This window comes from Rhinichthys klamathensis, unplaced genomic scaffold, assembly GCF_029890125.1.
Source record: "Rhinichthys klamathensis goyatoka isolate OS25496 unplaced genomic scaffold, OSU_Roscu_1.1 h1tg000998l_1, whole genome shotgun sequence".
In the NCBI taxonomy this organism is placed as follows: domain Eukaryota; kingdom Metazoa; phylum Chordata; class Actinopteri; order Cypriniformes; family Leuciscidae; genus Rhinichthys; species Rhinichthys klamathensis.
The window spans coordinates 48,988-66,623 of NW_026607296.1; the positions used below are offsets into that span (position 1 = coordinate 48,988).

The 17,636-nt window shown below is 34.9% G+C and overlaps 1 protein-coding gene across 1 annotated transcript; it reads right to left on the minus strand.

Annotated features, from left to right (window-relative positions):
• Nucleotides 1–1,359: 1,359 nt before the first annotated feature.
• Nucleotides 1,360–16,724, minus strand: pbx2 (pre-B-cell leukemia homeobox 2). Its single transcript, XM_056244514.1, is given in 11 exon segments — nt 1,360–1,569; nt 3,471–3,521; nt 5,475–5,569; nt 9,704–9,845; nt 9,951–10,086; nt 11,708–11,898; nt 12,694–12,938; nt 15,738–15,788; nt 15,791–15,810; nt 16,431–16,556; nt 16,558–16,724. Coding segments are annotated over 11 exon segments (1,260 nt in total). The 5' UTR covers nt 16,680–16,724; the 3' UTR covers nt 1,360–1,488.
• Between the last annotated feature and the right edge of the window lie 912 nt (nt 16,725–17,636).

Genomic DNA, 17,636 nt, shown 5'->3' on the forward strand with positions numbered 1-17,636 from the left:
CCCCTTTCAACACCCAAACATTGCAGTAACAAATAGTGGAAGTTGTGATGTAGTGGAAATGTAAAAATAAAAACAAAAGCAACTAAAAGCAATGATCTCATCCAGCTCTTGTGTCTGACAAACACACTCATTCATCCAAACGGAGAACGGCCTCATTCATGAAACAAAACTAAATATACACAGGTGAAACTCGAAAAATAAGAATATCGTCCAAAAGTTCATTTATTTCAGTAATTCAACTTAAAAGGTGAAACTAATATATTATATAGACTCATTACATGCAAAGTGAGATATTTCAAGCCTTTATTTGTTATAATTTTGATTATGGCTTACAGCTTATGAAAACCCCAAATTCAAAATTAGAATATTGTGAAAAGGTTTTCATAAGCTGTAAGCCATAATCAAAATTATAACAAGTAAAGGCTTGAAATATCTCACTTTGCATGTAATGAGTCTATATAATATATTAGTTTCACCTTTTAAGTTGAATTACTGAAATAAATGAACTTTTGCACCATATTCTAATTTTTCGAGTTTCACCTGTAAATGTATACATATACACACACACAGACACATATACAGTAGTGTGCAAAAGTGATGTCCGAAGTAGATATTTGTTTTTAATGACTGTACGAGTTGCTTAAGCATCAAAATACGAGGAAAATATTTTAGATTTTTTAAATATGAGGGAAGAACGAAGAATTAAACTTAGTTAATGTTTTTATTTGAGAAAATTATTTGGCAAAAAAGGCACATGTTTTATTTTACTATGCAAAAAAATAAGTGCATTGAAAAACAAAAAGCATACATTGACTACAACATAATCAGTTATTAATATTTCGTTGTTTTTGCACATAATTCATAATTTCTTTGTACGACAGGCCTGGACAAAAAATGACGTCGGCACAATTTTTCATGATTCATTGCGTTATCATCACAAATAAAACATCTGACTCCAAGCACAACTACACAATATGCTTTTATAATATTTAAATAAAGGATGAAGATGTCAATTTTTCTAGTCCGGACATCATTTTAGCCACTACTATATATATATATATATATATATATATGTGTGTGGTTTTGAGAGCGTTTAGACCAAATTTAGGACAGAAATTCTCTCTGCTCATGTTTTATGAACGAGGCTCATTCTTCATAATATTTAAATAAAGGGTGAAGATGTCAATTTTTCTAGTCCGGACATCATTTTGGCCACTACTGTGTATATATATATATATATATCATGTGGTTTTGAGAGCGTTTAGACCAAATTTAGGATGTTTTCCTCATGTTTTATGAACGAGGCTCATTCTTCTGTAAATTATTCCATTGAATGTAACACGACAATTTCCATAAGAATAGTTTTATGAATGATCTGCACTGAAAAGCTCTGCTTGTGTTTCATGAATGAGGCTCGATGTGAAGTCCAATAAAAATAAAAGTAAAAAAAACAGGCTAAAACTGCAGTTGTGTGGAGCGAGCGGCTCCTCAGTCGGAGTTGTCGGAGTGATCGCTCGCGGGTGAAGCTGCGGACGGCGGCGTGTTCGGCTCCTGCCAGCTCCCGTTAGTCTGGAGAAACACCAAACAACCAGCGTCATCTCCTCTGTGAACACAGCTCACACACACACCACAGGCCTATTCACAGCGAGCGGGAACGGTGAAGCGCTTGAGAAACAATCGGGCGTCGTTATTTACTTAAAGTCGGCATGAAACGGAAGTTGAGATTGTCCTTTTTTCCTTATTGCGATGTGTATCCGAGTGAAACGGCTTCTGTTATAGAGAGCCTAAGCCCCTCCCCTTCACCATGGGACCTTATCTCGGGAAAATATAGTATGGTAGTCAATGGCGAGAGACAACAAATATTTTGATCTCGTCTGAATAGGGCCCTGAATTACACATATGATGTTTGTCAATTGAAAAGATACATTTTAAAGTCAATAAAGTCGCAGTTTGATGTAAAACTGTTGAGGAGTAAGACTGTGAAAATACGTAAAGACTACAAACCCCAAAGGCGCACATTTCCTCTCAATGAATGAAGCTAACTTTACTGAAGCTAACGTCTGTCATTGTTTCTATAGTCTTGCGTTATAATCGTAACGTTACGCCGTCATCGAGTGTTTTGTACCAGACTGCACACACACGAGCAGCGGATCTCGCTCGTTGTTTCGCTTCCCGGGAGATGTAGTTCATCGAGCGATTTTCACATAAAACTAAATGTTACTCTTCTGTTTTATGACAAACTGCGACTTTCTTGACGTTCATAATTATCTTTTAAACTGACAAACATCATATGTGTAATTCAGGGCACAGTTCAGACGGAATAAAAAGATAAGTTGTCTCTCGCCATTGACTACCATACATATTTTTTCCCGAAATAAGGTCCGGAAGCGGAGGGGAGAGGCTTATGGCGCTTGATGTTTAAACTGACAGGACTTAAAAACGATAGGTAAATTATTTTTATGTATTTTTATTCATAATACTAGACTATTATTAAATGAGTGAAATATGTAAAACTTACCACGATGGGTAAATTATTTTTATGTATTTTTATTCATAATACTAGACTATTATTAAATGAGTGAAATATGTAAAATCAGATAATATAATCAAAAATAATTTAATTTAAACATACACATCATTTTACTTATTAATAATATATAATTATAGATATATTCCTATTATACACACTTATTTAAAAGTAAAAAAATATTTTACATTAAAAAAATACTAGTAATAAATTATATTTAAACATTCATACAGCACCTTTTTTATTTTACACCACTACTATTCAGTGTAATTTTAGCTTTTATTTTTATATTTTTATTTTTCATGTTAATTTTAGTTTAATTTTTAGTCAAATCATGGTGTGCTTTGCCATTTTATTAGTTTAAAAAAATATTGCCATTTAGGTTTAATTTATTTTTATTTCAGTCTTAGTTTTTATTTATTTCCAGTTAATAATTTTAGTGCTTCAACTTCAACTTATTTCAGTTTATTCCCAAGGCAACATTCCTAATTTTTGTTAAGTTTAAGTTTTTCAACTAATATTTATATTTTATTTTAGCTTTATTTCAATAAAAAGAAATGTTTTTAATAGTTTTAGTTAACAATAATAACCCTGCTATTTTATCATTATCCCAAGATATATTCCTATTTCACACTTATTTAAAAACCCAGTGAAATCTGCATGATCAGATCATTATTTACATTATTTACATTTAATTTACATTTATATAGCATTTCTCTGGATACTTTCTCAAAAATAGGTTGTATTTTATATGCAAGCCATCTTTGTTGTCATTTGTGTGAATGTTTCTCATAAAGAATAATCATGTGGCGCTTCACACATGGCTCTTGATGTGAATAGGCCTGGATTATAATCATTAAAGCGCTCATAAGCGTGTGCAGATCACAGTGATGCGGTGTAAGTCACATCACAGACACGAGCGAGCGTGACATGAGCTCCTCACCCGGCTCTCTCTGGTACTATAGAGTCTCTCTGAGAAGCGGGATTGAGCGTCCTACCAGAGAGAGAGAGGAAAAGGACATTTAGGCAAAGCAAACACAAAACCACATCACTCCCTCTAGGTGTGTAACGCTACACAAAGATCGCTGATCGGCACGTGCCCCAGTTTTAAGCTGCGGTTCGGTGTGTTTTCAGGACAGCAGAGGAAAAAACGGTAACACTTTACAATAAGGTTCATTAGTTAATGTATTTACTAACATGAACTAACTATGAGCAATACATTTGTTTACTGTATTTAGTGATCTTTGTGCATGTTAGTTAGTAAAAATACAGCTGTTCATAGTTTGTTCATGTTAACTAATGTTAACAAATACAACTTTTGACTTTAATAATGTATAAGTAAATGTTGAAATTAATATTAGCTAAGATTAATAAATGCTGTAGAAGTATCGTTCATTCTTAGGTCATGTTAAATAATGAACCTTTTTGTAAAGTGTTACCAAAAAAAACAAACCATTTGTGACCCTGGACGACAAAACCAGTCACATGGGTACATTTTTTGAAATTGAGATTTATACATCACGAATACGCTTTCCATTGATGTATAGTTTGTTAGGATAGGACAATATTGCTCGAGATATGACTATTTGAACATCTGGAATCTAAGGGCGCAAAAAAACTAAACATTGAGAAAATCTCCTTTAAAGTTGTGCATTTATGTGCGATTTTGCTGCATCCACTCACAAAAATAAATGTTTTATATATATTTACGGTAGGAAATTGACAGAATATCTTCATGGAACATGATCTTTACTTAATATCCTAATGATTTTTGGTATAAAAGAAAAATCGATAATTTTGACCCATACAGTGTATTGTTGGCTAATATACCCGTGCGACTCGTGACTGGGTTTGTGCACTTTTATTAAACAGTGGTTTTCTGAACAAACTACTTTGTTCACATTTTGTCGGTTCGCTTGGTACAAACCACAAAAAACTAAACACATTTAATCCTGGTCCGCTTACCGTTCACTTTGGCATTTTAACACCGAACCCAAAGGCACAGGAATAGGTCCACAACCTTATTGGTCGGCTTTTATCATGTATATTTCAGGACAGAACTTATCGGATGCTGTGTGTCAAGCTAAATGTGCTCGTTGTATGTGCGTAGCCTACATATGATGGTATTTTGACCAGACAAAACCAAACATTCGACTATTTCTGCCACAATACCATGGCTACAGTTCAGTTTACTACATTAAATCCATGGTGAATGTTGGTGATTTGTGGAGTGAAAAGCCTTCTATAACACTATGGCACAACGTCTGCTTCTCTCAGCGATGTTATTAAAGTCCCCCTGTGGTGAAAATCCAGCTTTTAATGCTGTTTATATGTATATGTGGTGTTTTTAATATGCTTAAATCATGTGTAAGTTCATAAGTCGACAGCATTGCTGAGTATTTCCTCCTTAAAAACTGCAGTAAACCAAAGACAGTCTCAAAAACAGGGTTTGAAATCGCTGGTGTTTCTGACGTCACAAACGACCTTGTAACCAATCAGATCAACGTGTGATCGTCAACCAGTGGATCTCTGAGTGAGTGAGTGAGTGGAGGCGGGGCTCGTTTGCATATTCATAGAACCACGAATACTAAATGAGGCAAGGGTGTCGAGTTACATTCAAGATATTTTAAGACGTTGAAAAAACATTTAAATATGTCATTTTGGTGATCAAAGATGATTTTAATGGATAAAATGATTGACTACAGGGGGACTTTGATACTGAGGTGAATTCTCACTGACGTGTGTGTGAGATCGGCCAGCAAGCAAACCTGTTCTGAAATCCACACATGCAGTGGTTAAACCAACACTGTATTTGTTCAGGACACACACGTACCGGACCGGAAGTATGTGTAGCGTTCCACGCCTAAATCCCTCTGATGTTACAGAAACACACATGCATGATGACGAGCAGCAGAAGCGCAGTAAAGAGCGTTTAAGAGAGTCCTACCTGAGCGCCCATGTGATACGGAGGCTGCTCTCCGTTCATTGGAGGAACTCCTAGGAAGCAGTCAGCTGACCCTGACAGCGAGAACGACCCTGAGCCTGGAAAAAAACAAAGGCGAGACACTCAGTCATGTGAAATTACCCACAACAATTTGTCCCTGAAACTTGTTTCCCCAGGCCTGTTGCTGTCTGCATTTCCAAAGTTTTCTAAAATATTGAATTCGAAAATCCAGGCTCAAAAAAATGGAATATTCAAATATTTTAATAAATTTTAACGTTTTTGTCACCATTTCTGAACATGCTTATGGTTAGGCAATATACACAACGCTTACGATATATCTTAAGTTTTTCGTTTAGTTGAAAACATTAAAGACCCACTCCGATGAAAATAATGTTTTTCTAGGTGTTAACATGTTCTTGTGGCATTTTTCTGATGTTAGAGGACATATCTTGAGAAAAATAAGCTCAAAGTTGTATTTCTGAGTATTTCTACATTCAAATGGCTGTGAATCAGTAGCAGACGCTACCGGCTAAAATAGACTGGAGTTGTGACGTAGTAACTCCACTGGGCGTCTCCACACGCGACGTCTTGGAGTGAAATAATGATCGGTGATCGGTGATAACTTTGATTAACTTCGGATAATAATAATGAACGTGTATATAATACTGTTGCCCCACCGGTATTGGGGGTGTAAGCTAGCGGGAGAGACAGAGCTCTCAGCAACGGGCAGGGGGAGGGGCGTCTCCGTGCCAACGGCTCCGCCCACAACGCAGAGGCGAATTGCTAATGAGCTCCTGCCGCTCTGCTGAAGCGAAGTCCCAGAAAACGGCACAGGTTTTGTGATTTTGGCTAAAAATGGCATAATCATAATTTAAAGACCACTGGGAATGTTTAAAAATAGCTCAAAATATGATCGAGTGGGACTTTAAACAATATGTGTAGGCCTAAACAAAATATATAGAACAAAAGTATTTAAGCTCAAGCAGCGAGAACGGAAAAAAATGCTAATAAAGCAGATTACGACAGTTATCGTAAACAACGTACACTCGAATCGTTACAACCTATCATGATGCTTGGGTGCAGATTCGATATGCATTGCGATTTTTCAGTGTTTTGATTTTTTTAACACTAGACCATCGGGAAAAGTTAAATCATACACTTATACAGACTGTACATGATGTATACGATGAGTCATATTTACAAAAACAATTCATCACATCTTTTATTTCAGAAACATCAAAGTTCTACATTCTCTTGAATTAATGATTCAATAACAAATAAAACATTTTTAAGTGTCAGTTGTCTTTTGATTACACAATGTAATCGATAATTGCGTTATTTTAAGCGCCAAGTTTGTATCAAAAACTGATTTACTCTATTGTGATCGCTACTGTAGACATCAGTGTGTATATTAGGACTTTTAACTTTTATCCCAGAACTTACATGATCATTTGAACTATTGCATAGGTCGGGAACCCGCGGCTCTTAAGCGCCGCCCTAGTGGCTCCCTGGAGCTTTTTCAAAAATTTGAAAATGGAAAAAATATTTTTTGTTTTAATATAATTTCTGTAGGAGGAAAAACATGACAAATATTCTTAAAGTTTTTCAACGTTGTAAAAATGTGTATAATAAATATTTAATTTCAACATTTCTGTCACTGAAGAATTTACGTCATAGACTGTGACACACGTGTCTGTCAGATCGGCGTGATGCTAGACCGGTGGCTGACAAACAAACAAACCGGTGGGTGTGTCATGGGCCATGGATCCCAAGGGGAAAAAGAGAAAGATAGCTGAGCACTCCCAACGCACTCTAGTGCGGCGCGGGACTAGATTTGATGGCCGAGTGCGAGCGCGGGCGCGGGCGCGTGCGGTAATGCACTCACTCTACTAAAACAAAATAGAAACGATTTACAGGCCAGAATTTCTATTCATAACGTGTTTGCAGCGTTGAGCGATGTAGCCAATCACAGACATATGTGTTGATTTCTTGAACGCAATGGCCAATCAGAAGCATTTAAGATAGACTCCCCTCACCGCTCAAAACTGACTTTTTTGTTCAGTGCTGAATTCTGTATGCTGGCAAATCCTCCAATTATAACGAACAAAGTGTGGATATTATGAAAGATTCATTGTGCAGTCAGCTTCATTGATAATAACAGAGATGTGTGAGATCGCGATGAACTGTCAGCTTTTTAGGAATTATTAAGAGAGTGCACTTTGCGCGCATTCAGTCATGCCAAACCATGCACGCAGTAAACTGCTGGCTTTTATGTTAAATTAACAGTGTATTGTGTTTTAATGCTTTAATAACAAATAATTTATCAGGAGGATGTATGGTGGCGACACGTAGGCTAACTTGAAAGTATTTGGAGGTACAGAAAAAAGTCTATTTGCGGGCGGGAGCGGGACAAAACATAAATGTTGCGGGCGGGAGAAAGAAAGTTGAGAACGTCAATTATAACGACCCACGCATTAAAAAATGGTCTGGTTAAAATCGGGCTCATTGTAATGTTTAATGTGTCGGGCCGGGCCGGGTTTGATTTTTTGGGCCCGTTCTAAGCTCTAATGTGTAGCCTACTTATCATTTTGATACAAATAAAGCTAATATAACACTTAGGCCTACAGCATGTGTTGCCTTCATTATAAGGCTTATATAAAGCTTTTCATTTTTTGCGGCTCCAGACAGATTTTTTATTTTTTTTGGGTCCAATATGGCTCTTTCAACATTTTGGGTTGCCGACCCCTGAACTATTGTATCACAGAAATAACGATACTATGAGGTTGAAAACACTGTTTGTGAAGCGGTTTCATGACAACTATCTCTCTGGGTCAGCGCCAACACAGATTTTAATGTTGAGATATGATTTTATCAAAGGTTTAATAGACCGATGAAATGGAAGAAGATCGCGTGGGTGTTTGAGTCGAGATCACAATCTTTTAAAGATTAATCATGCATCTCTACTGTCTTATCTCTCTCTCTCTGCTTTTCAGTGCGTTCAGTCTCACGTCGCTTTCACGCGATTCCACTTGAAAGGGATGTTGCGTCACTCAACGCTCATAGATAACGACACATTTCAAAAGTGGCTAACTCGTCAATTACAAACGAGTCAACCTCGTCAACCTCGTTTGTAAGCAAGGACAAAAATAAAGCTATTTCTGAATCGTAATGCTAAATCGTAAACAAAAAAAATTGCGGTAGTTAGGTGAATCGATACTTTCTCCCAGCCCTAACACACACACACACATATATATATATAGCACAACTGTTTCCAACATTGATGATAACTGAGTATCAAATCACATTAGAGTGATTTCTGAAGGATCATGTGACACTGGAGTAATGATGCTGAAAATACAGCTTTGATCACAGGAATAAATTAGACTTTACTAGATATTCACATAGAAAACAGCTATTATAAATTGTAATAATATTTCACAATATTACTGTTTTTTCTGTATTTTTGATTAAATAAATGCAGGCTTAAGGATAAGCATAAGATGAGTTTTTCTTTCAAAAACATTAAAAATAGAAATGTTTCCAAACTTTTGACCGGTACTGTATATACATATAATAAATGTTAAATGATACTGTTTATTAACATGTATTGCATATATTGTCCAGGCAAATTTTAAATCCCTAGAAACTAGTGTGAAAACACCCCGACTTGAACTGACCAGTGGAGTTTGGAGTGTGTGTATATATATATATATATATATATATACACATATATATACAAATATATACAGGTGAAACTCGAAAAATTAGAATATCGTGCAAAAGTTAATTTATTTCAGTACCGGTAATTCAACTTAAAAGGTGAAACTAATATATTATATAGACTCATTTCATGCAAAGTGAGATATTTCAAGTCTTTATTTGTTATAATTTTGATGATTATGGCTTACAGCTTATGAAAACCCCAAATTCAAAATTATAATATTGTGAAAAGGTTTTCATAAGCTGTAAGCCATAATCATCAAAATTATAACAAATAAAGGCTTGAAATATCTCACTTTGCATGAAATGAGTCTATATAATATATTAGTTTCACCTTTTAAGTTGAATTACTGAACTTTTGCACGATATTCTAATTTTTTCGAGTTTCTCCTATATATATATAGTATATATATATATATATATATATATATATATATATATATATACATACACACATTTATAGGTAAATGTTAGTGTTTATTAATATGTATTTCATATATTTTCCAACTAACCAGTGGAGTTTGGGGTGTGTGGTGACTCCTCGCTCTGTGTCGCTCCTAAAGCCGTCTTCATGGCGTACAGATTGGCCTCTTCCTGGAACTTCCCAATGTTCTTCTTATAGCGAATCCTCTTGTTGCCAAACCAGTTGGACACCTGTCACGATTTCAGAGCTAAAGTGAAACTGATCCCCCTGTGACGACGGGACGCTCCCGTAGTGCAGCGAGAGCCGAGCGCTTCTCAGAGACCGAGGACTCTTACCTGAGACACGGTGATGCTGCAGCTCTTGGCCAGCTCTTCTTTGGCCTCCTCGCTCGGGTAAGGGTTCGAGAGATGGGAATAGAAGTACTCGTTCAGCACCTCCGTGGCCTGTTTACTAAAGTTACGCCGCTTACGTCTGACAAAGCAAGAATTACATAGTCAGATATTTATCTCGTTTAAATGCAGAAAACAAAATGCACTTTGTGATTCTGATTCATTAGTGTGCTAATGCAGAAATTAAACCATATTAACAAAATATGTTCTGCTGTTTCTGTCAAAATAAAAGTTTGATGGTTTAATGTCTGAAAATTAAGAAATTAAGACAGTCATAAATAACAGTATTGTAATTTTACAGTTTTTTTTTAAATAATCCATTTTTTATTTTAGTAATATTTCTTATTTTATTTTTTATATTTACATTTAGTTATTATAATTATTATTAAATACCTATATTCATTTTGTGATTTAATTTTTTTAAATCACAATCACAATTAATTTAAAAATGTTTTACAATATAAATATTCGTTTTTAAATATTTTATAGTAAAAATTGTTTTTGATATTTTTATAAAGTTGTAAGGTAAAATAAAATTGTTATTATATTATTTTTCTTAAATAATCCTTTATTTTAGCAATATTTCTTATTTTGTTTTTATTGAGCAATTGTTATATTTACATTTAGTAAAAAAAAATAAAAAATTATTATATAGCTATATTGATATATAATTCCAAAATGTTGGCCAAACTCTGCAGCCATACAAACAAACACAGCAACCTTTTTTTAATCGCAATTTCTATTAAAAATAAATAAATAAATTGTTAAAATAATAAATATTTGTATTTTATTAATAAATATTAGCACTGTAATTTTTCTGTTGTAAGGTACAATAAAATGATACATTTAGTAATAATAATGATTATTATTATTATTATATAGCTATATAGATATATTATTCCAACATTTTTGCCAAACTCTGCAGCCCTACAAACACAGCAACCTTTTTTAATAAATCACAATTTCTATTAAAAATAAATAAATAAAACAATATTTGTTTTTAAATATTTTGTATTAAAATATTTGTATTTTATTAATAAATATTAGCACTGTATTTTTTCTGTTGTAAGGTCAAATAAAATGATCATTACATTATTACATTATTTTTCTTAAATAATCTATTTTATTTTAGCAATATTTCGTATTGTGTTTTTGTTTCATTTTTATATTTACATTTAGTAATAATAATAATAATGATTATTATTATTATATAGCTATATAGATATATTATTCCAACATTTTTTGCCAAACTCTGCAGCCTTACAAACTAGCACAGCAACCTTTTTTTAAACCACAATCGCAATTTCTATTAAAAATAAATAAATAATTAAAATAATATTCGTTTTTAAATATTTTGTATTAAAATATTTGTATTTTATTAATAAATATTAGCACTGTCATTTTTCTGTTGTAAGGTAAAATAAAATGATCATTACATTATTTTTCTTAAATAATCTTTTTTATTTTAGCAATATTTCTTAGTGTGTTTTTATTTCATTTTTATATTTACATTTAGTAATAATAATAATTAATTATTATATAGCTATATAGATATATTATTCCAACATTTTTGCCAAACTGTTAAGCCTTACAAACTAGCAAAGCAAACAGATTTTTTTTTTTATTGCAATTGCAATTTTTTATTTTACATTTTTTTTCCTCAAACTGAGCAAAACTGATCGATATGGCGGTGGCGAACGCACCTGGCGTCCAGAAAGCGCGAGCGCAGGATCATGACGGCCTCGCAGGTGCTCTGCTTGAGCTGCGTCTGGATGGAGCTGAACTTGCGGTGGATGATGTTCACCATGCGCTCGATCTCGCGCGGAGACACAGGCCGGGTGCGAGACTGCTCCCTCAGCAGGTTCATCACGTGGGTCGTGAACTCACTGCAGGCCTGTAGACAGCAATGACATTACAAACCAGCTCCTTTCTGTGTCACAGTGCATCAGACGTCCATTTTCTGTCCTCGCTGAAAGGAAAACGCTGTGCAAACTGACACAACACAACAAATCATGTTGAATTTTAAGCTCAAGCTCAATAGAAGGCAACAGTCGGGGTTCCAGAAGTAAAAATCCCATTCATTTTCTTCATAGGAATATTTATTTTATTACAATAAACCATTACAGACAGACCTACTGTGAGCTAGGCTAGTTGTTAGTCGATGTGCTTTTGTTGAAGCCATCAACCCGCATTATTATCATTTATTCTTTATAAATTGATGAAAAACTACATTCCCCAAGATTCAGCAGTGAAATCTCCACCAATCAGAGAGTCGACAAGCAAATAGCCCCGCCCACTTCCATCAAGCACTGCAAATGTCTCTCAAACTGCTTGAATATTTTTTAAAAATCAACATGTTTCATATTTCTCCATTGTTTTTAAATCAATTACATCACTCGCAATGCATCATGGGATTGTAGTTCTTTCCCGCATTAAATCCGTTATCTTTCACTCTGATTTTTAAATACTTTTTGCTTTGTAAGGATGTGATTCACCTCATAGTTGGTCAGTTTGGCTTATGGATTACAACTCTTTAACCAAAGACTTGTTTAATATCCCTATGGGGAAAAAACATGAATGGAAAAATACTTCCGGAACCAAGGCATTTACAGCTTTGCGAAGCAGGATTTTGGACCAATGAGAGTTCCCTGAGGGCGTGGCCACCCAGCGCAACGGCAGCGATATGTACCTGCTCGTATTTTTCCAGCTCTGTGTGGTAAATGTTCCGAATTTGGCTCAACTTGCTTTTATAGTCGGAGTGCTCCAATGAGCTGTCAGGTGACATCCCGCCAGAGCTGGTCGCCGCGGAAACCGCAGCGGCGGCTCCGCCCCCTTTTTCTGGCCCGGCCACACCTTCGGCCAGAAGCATGTTGTCCAATCGCACGAGCTGTGGGTCTGGAGGCTCCTCCTCCTGAGCATTTCTCATGGAAAGACCTAAGAGAAGAAATTCATAACATTAATATTCAACATATTATGTTTACCAGATGCTCAATAGCGGGTTTCACACCAAAAGCATGCGCACCACTGATCTACATTAGTGTTATACAGGTGAAACTCGAAAAATTAGAATATCGTGCAAAAGTTCATTTATTTCCGTAATTCAACTTAAAATGTGAAACTAATATATTATATAGACTCATTACATGCAAAGTGAGATATTTCAAGCCTTTATTTGTTATAATTTGATGATTATAGCTTACAGCTTATGAAAACCTTTTCACAATATTCTAATGTTGACTTTTTGGTTTTCATAAGCTGTGAGCCATAATCATCAAAATTATAACAAATAAAGGCTTGAAATATCTCACTTTGCATGTAACGAGTCTATATAATATATTAGTTTCACCTTTTAAGTTGAATTACTGAAATAAATGAACTTTTGCACGATATTCTAATTTATTCTAATAAGCCGAATCTCAAACAGCTTGCGAGAACCAAATTGACTTGTTTTCATGTGGCTTATAGCACTTAAAAAAGCGAATACATACAAAATTAGGTCTAAAAAGTCCGTCTTGGTGAGTATTTATGTAAATACAGTCAGTTTTGGAAGGCAAGTAGTTAAGAAAGAAAACTTATGTTGTGTAACAGTATATTGGATCCGTGCATAAGCTCTTAAAGTGACAGCAGCCTCATAAACCTGCTGCCGTCTGCCATATTAATCAGAGAACAAAAGACAAAGAGAAAATTGTTCAAATTTCTTAACGAAGGGAGCAACGAAAGACAACGTAATTTCTTTATTATTTTTTACGTTTTACGACGGAAATCTCTTATTATTGCTGTTAACATAATAACTGTTGCAAATAAATATACATTTTAAACAAAACAAGTTTTTAAAATATGCGTTATATATCTGTGTGTGAGTGTCTCAACTTTAAACCTTGCCGTCTCATCTTTGGACCCTGCATTACCTAACATTTCTTGTGAAACTTATTTAAACATAACATGACAAAATTTGTGTTTATGATGTTTAGATTAAAATCTTATCCTTGTGTATCCTCTATGTTTTTTTTAATTTTCAGCTCATTTCTTTTCTCATTTAAATATTTAGATTTAAGATTTAAATAAAGCCTCCCTGTGCTGTGTGTAAGATATTGCAACTAAATTACCCAAATTATAAACGATGTACGAGATAATAAATTATCTGTATGTGGCAGTTTTCCCAGTGCGGTATCGAAAATTATATCGAATATCGATATTTTTCAAGTTATAGTATCGAAGTTGGAAATTCCAGTATTGTGACATCACTAATGCGCAATATGCATATAAATAAAACACATTAATAATATACATATAATTCAAGATATAACAATGACACTATTTTCTAGATATGCTGTACGTATGTTTAGCCGAAAGGAACTGTTTATATTATTGAACCCTTTTCCTGTTACCACTGTAAAGCTTTGAAACAATCAGTATTGTATGAAGCACAGTAGAAATAAAGGTGACTTGACTTAATGCCAAACCATTTGCTTTCGCCATTTTCATGCCAAAACTATACTTTGGGTAATTAAAAATTAAACAGCGATTAAATAAGATAATGAAAACCTTTTCAAGGATGTCAGATACTGTTAAGGCAGTCAAGATAAAATTTGAATTAATTTCCATTACACTCTAATCATCAGTATAATCACGAGGTTAAGTGCTTCAGTCAAGGGCAAAGCATTAAGCAGGATGAATCATTTTGACAGTACGTGTGTCATCAATGCTTGAACATTGCAACCACATTTAAGTACAGCTTTATTCTACTACACAGACCCTAACTGGAAGAGTTTTTATTTATATACTTTACAATGTGAAGGTCAGTGTTTCAAGAAAGCCCTGTGCAATAAACAGTGTACGGCAGGACTGTATGATTGATGACACACAGCATGCAATGCCATGGGAGCGTGCCAGACCACGGAAATTAAACGACTCCATTAGGCACAAAGCCATTTAATTACTAACCATCACAGTAAACATTTCAGTCCTCTTATGGCATTCCCTAAACTTAGTCTTCATACAAACCAAAGACATTACGCAAACATAACTGCAAATAGCAAATAGAAGGGTTTGTGTTGATATACTGGAGGGAGTAAAGATTATTTGCTTTTGATTATTTGCTTTTGTTTCTCAAAGAAGCCAATTACCATATTACCGTTGTACTGCTATTCTTACACATGAAAGTGGTGTCACATACAAACAACAGGGTTTGAGATTATAACGCTTGTATTGAGCCGATACTGCTGAATATTTGCGAGATAAATGTTTATTTGGTTTTTAAGAACTGCAAACCAGACAAACCAGTAACCATTTGTTATTGGTATGCTGAAAGTGCTATATTAACATTTCTAATGCATGCAAATGATTGGGTACATCATGCAAATAATATGGTTTGAAATTGGTGTGGTATGAAATTGTTATTATTTGAGAGCAACGTTTGATTTTTAGAAGCTGCAAACCTGGTCAAACCCATTATCATTATGCTATTGTGTAAATAGTGCAATTCTAACATTCAAATAATTGAGAGTACTGCATGCAAACGATGGAGTGTGAGAATATATATTTACATACTAGAATTAACATAAGTTATTATTTAGGGGAAAATGTTGTATTTTTAAGAGATATACACTGTCTGGCTTTGTTCTTGCAGAACATGGCGCCTGTGCTGAATCCCCTGCCAACTTTTAAACTAATTATAAAGTTTCAGTTATGGTATTTACCACTTTTAACACAAAATGTATGCACATTACTCACCAGTTTTCTCTTTAATTTCGCACAGGACGCTGAATAAAGCCGGTTTCATCGATGACAGTTTAAAGCGTGTTTTCTGTCACAAAAAAAACAAACAAAAGTCAGTTAGCCAACATTAGCATGCTACAATTGTGACTCGCATTAAATTATATAAAGGTTGAAATCAAAAACCTATCAAAATATTTCACAACCCCAGCTTAACACAATTGAGGTCTTTTTAACGCATTAGCCTAAATACTTCTTAAATACTCCGATTCTCCTGGCACATTAGCATTTCATCTTAGCTTCAGGCAGTGATTTGTGCTTTTGTGAATAAAAATAAAGTTACTTTAGTAATAAGATAAATATAAGAGATTAGACCTTAGCACATCTAACCGGGAATCATTATTTTGGGACATATATATTGTAAAAGTGAAGATAAAGAGTTTGTTTTAAGTCAAGAAAAACGTAAACAATAGCGGCTAAGCTCGTGAACTTCAGCACACATGCTAATAATTTAACTTTTTTTTTATAAATTAGGCCTTCTTAAATATCAAATTAAAGTGTGTTTGTGTAACTTAACGCGTGTTATGTCATTATTATTATTTTATAAATTATAGATCACTATCTATTTTAGCATACCCTTGTCTCACGCGGTCATTAGCGCAATGCTAAACTTTTAAGTTTTTTAAAAATAATAATTTTTAAATAACTCACTTTGCTTGAGCTTCGTCTAAACTTTGGTCGGTGATCGTCATGATGATCTGTTGCAGTATGTCTCCAATGTCTCGGCGGTTGTCGTGTCCGTTTTCGCTGCCTTCGAGGCCCGCTGGGTCTCCATCGGGAGCGGTGTTGAGAGGACGGGTGCACCGGGTTAAGAGGATGCATTCCCGGGTGGACGCTCAACCCGAGACCGCGGCTTGCGCTGGGCCCGTTGCCTGTGATGGGCTGCTGCGGCTGCAACATCCTGAGCAGTACATTAATCTAGAAGCGTGTGTGTGTGTGTGACTGTGAGTGAGTGTGTCCGTGAGTGAGTGTGTCCATGCATCACCACACTGGAGTCCCCTAGCGATTGACAGGCAAAAAACGTGGCCTTGCATGGAAATAGACATCTGGCAAAAGCAGAAGTCAATATATAAGCACATTGTGAGTCTTATTGGATGGGTCAAAAATACAGAATACCCAGAGAGGTTAAAGTAAATTTTCTCATCCAATCAAGTCCATTCAGCATGTGCATCTCTGCTCCCAGAAATGTAAATTCACAACCATGATAAATTTCATCTGAGGTCTTTGTGAATGAATGAAGTTCACATTTCATCCAAAAATCAAAAGAAAAAAAATAATAATTGCAAAGGAAACGTAAATCCAATAATGCTTTAATTTCCGTTGATCTAGCCACTAGGCCTTAGTTGAATTAAGACTTTTGAAGAAGCTTTTATTAACATGCCTTTAAAAAACATTACTGGTGTGACAAAAAAAAATGACACTGATGATATGATATGTCAGTGCAAGTTGCTTTTTGGTTAAGACAGCTCAAACATGCATTTTAGTCTGAGACTATATACTCAAGCCTCGTCTGCGAAACCAGGCAACATTTTATTTTATTACACTAATAATGACATGAATGAGAATGGAATCGAGTAGCTATAATGGAAATTAAATAAGTAAGTAAAAAAGAGACACAGACAGACCTGGCTGCCGAAGGAAGAGTGACTGTGCAAACAGAGCTACACTTTTTGACATCTGCCACAATTATACAAACATTAGGGACACTTTCTATCCCCTTTTCACAACCCACCAGAAAGACTTCCATCAGACAAGGACAAACTCCCACACCTACTAGGAGAAAGTCCAGATAGTTCAAACCTGGCTGCCAGGTGTGTGTGTGTGTGTGTGTGTGTGTGTGTGTGTGTGTGTGTGTGT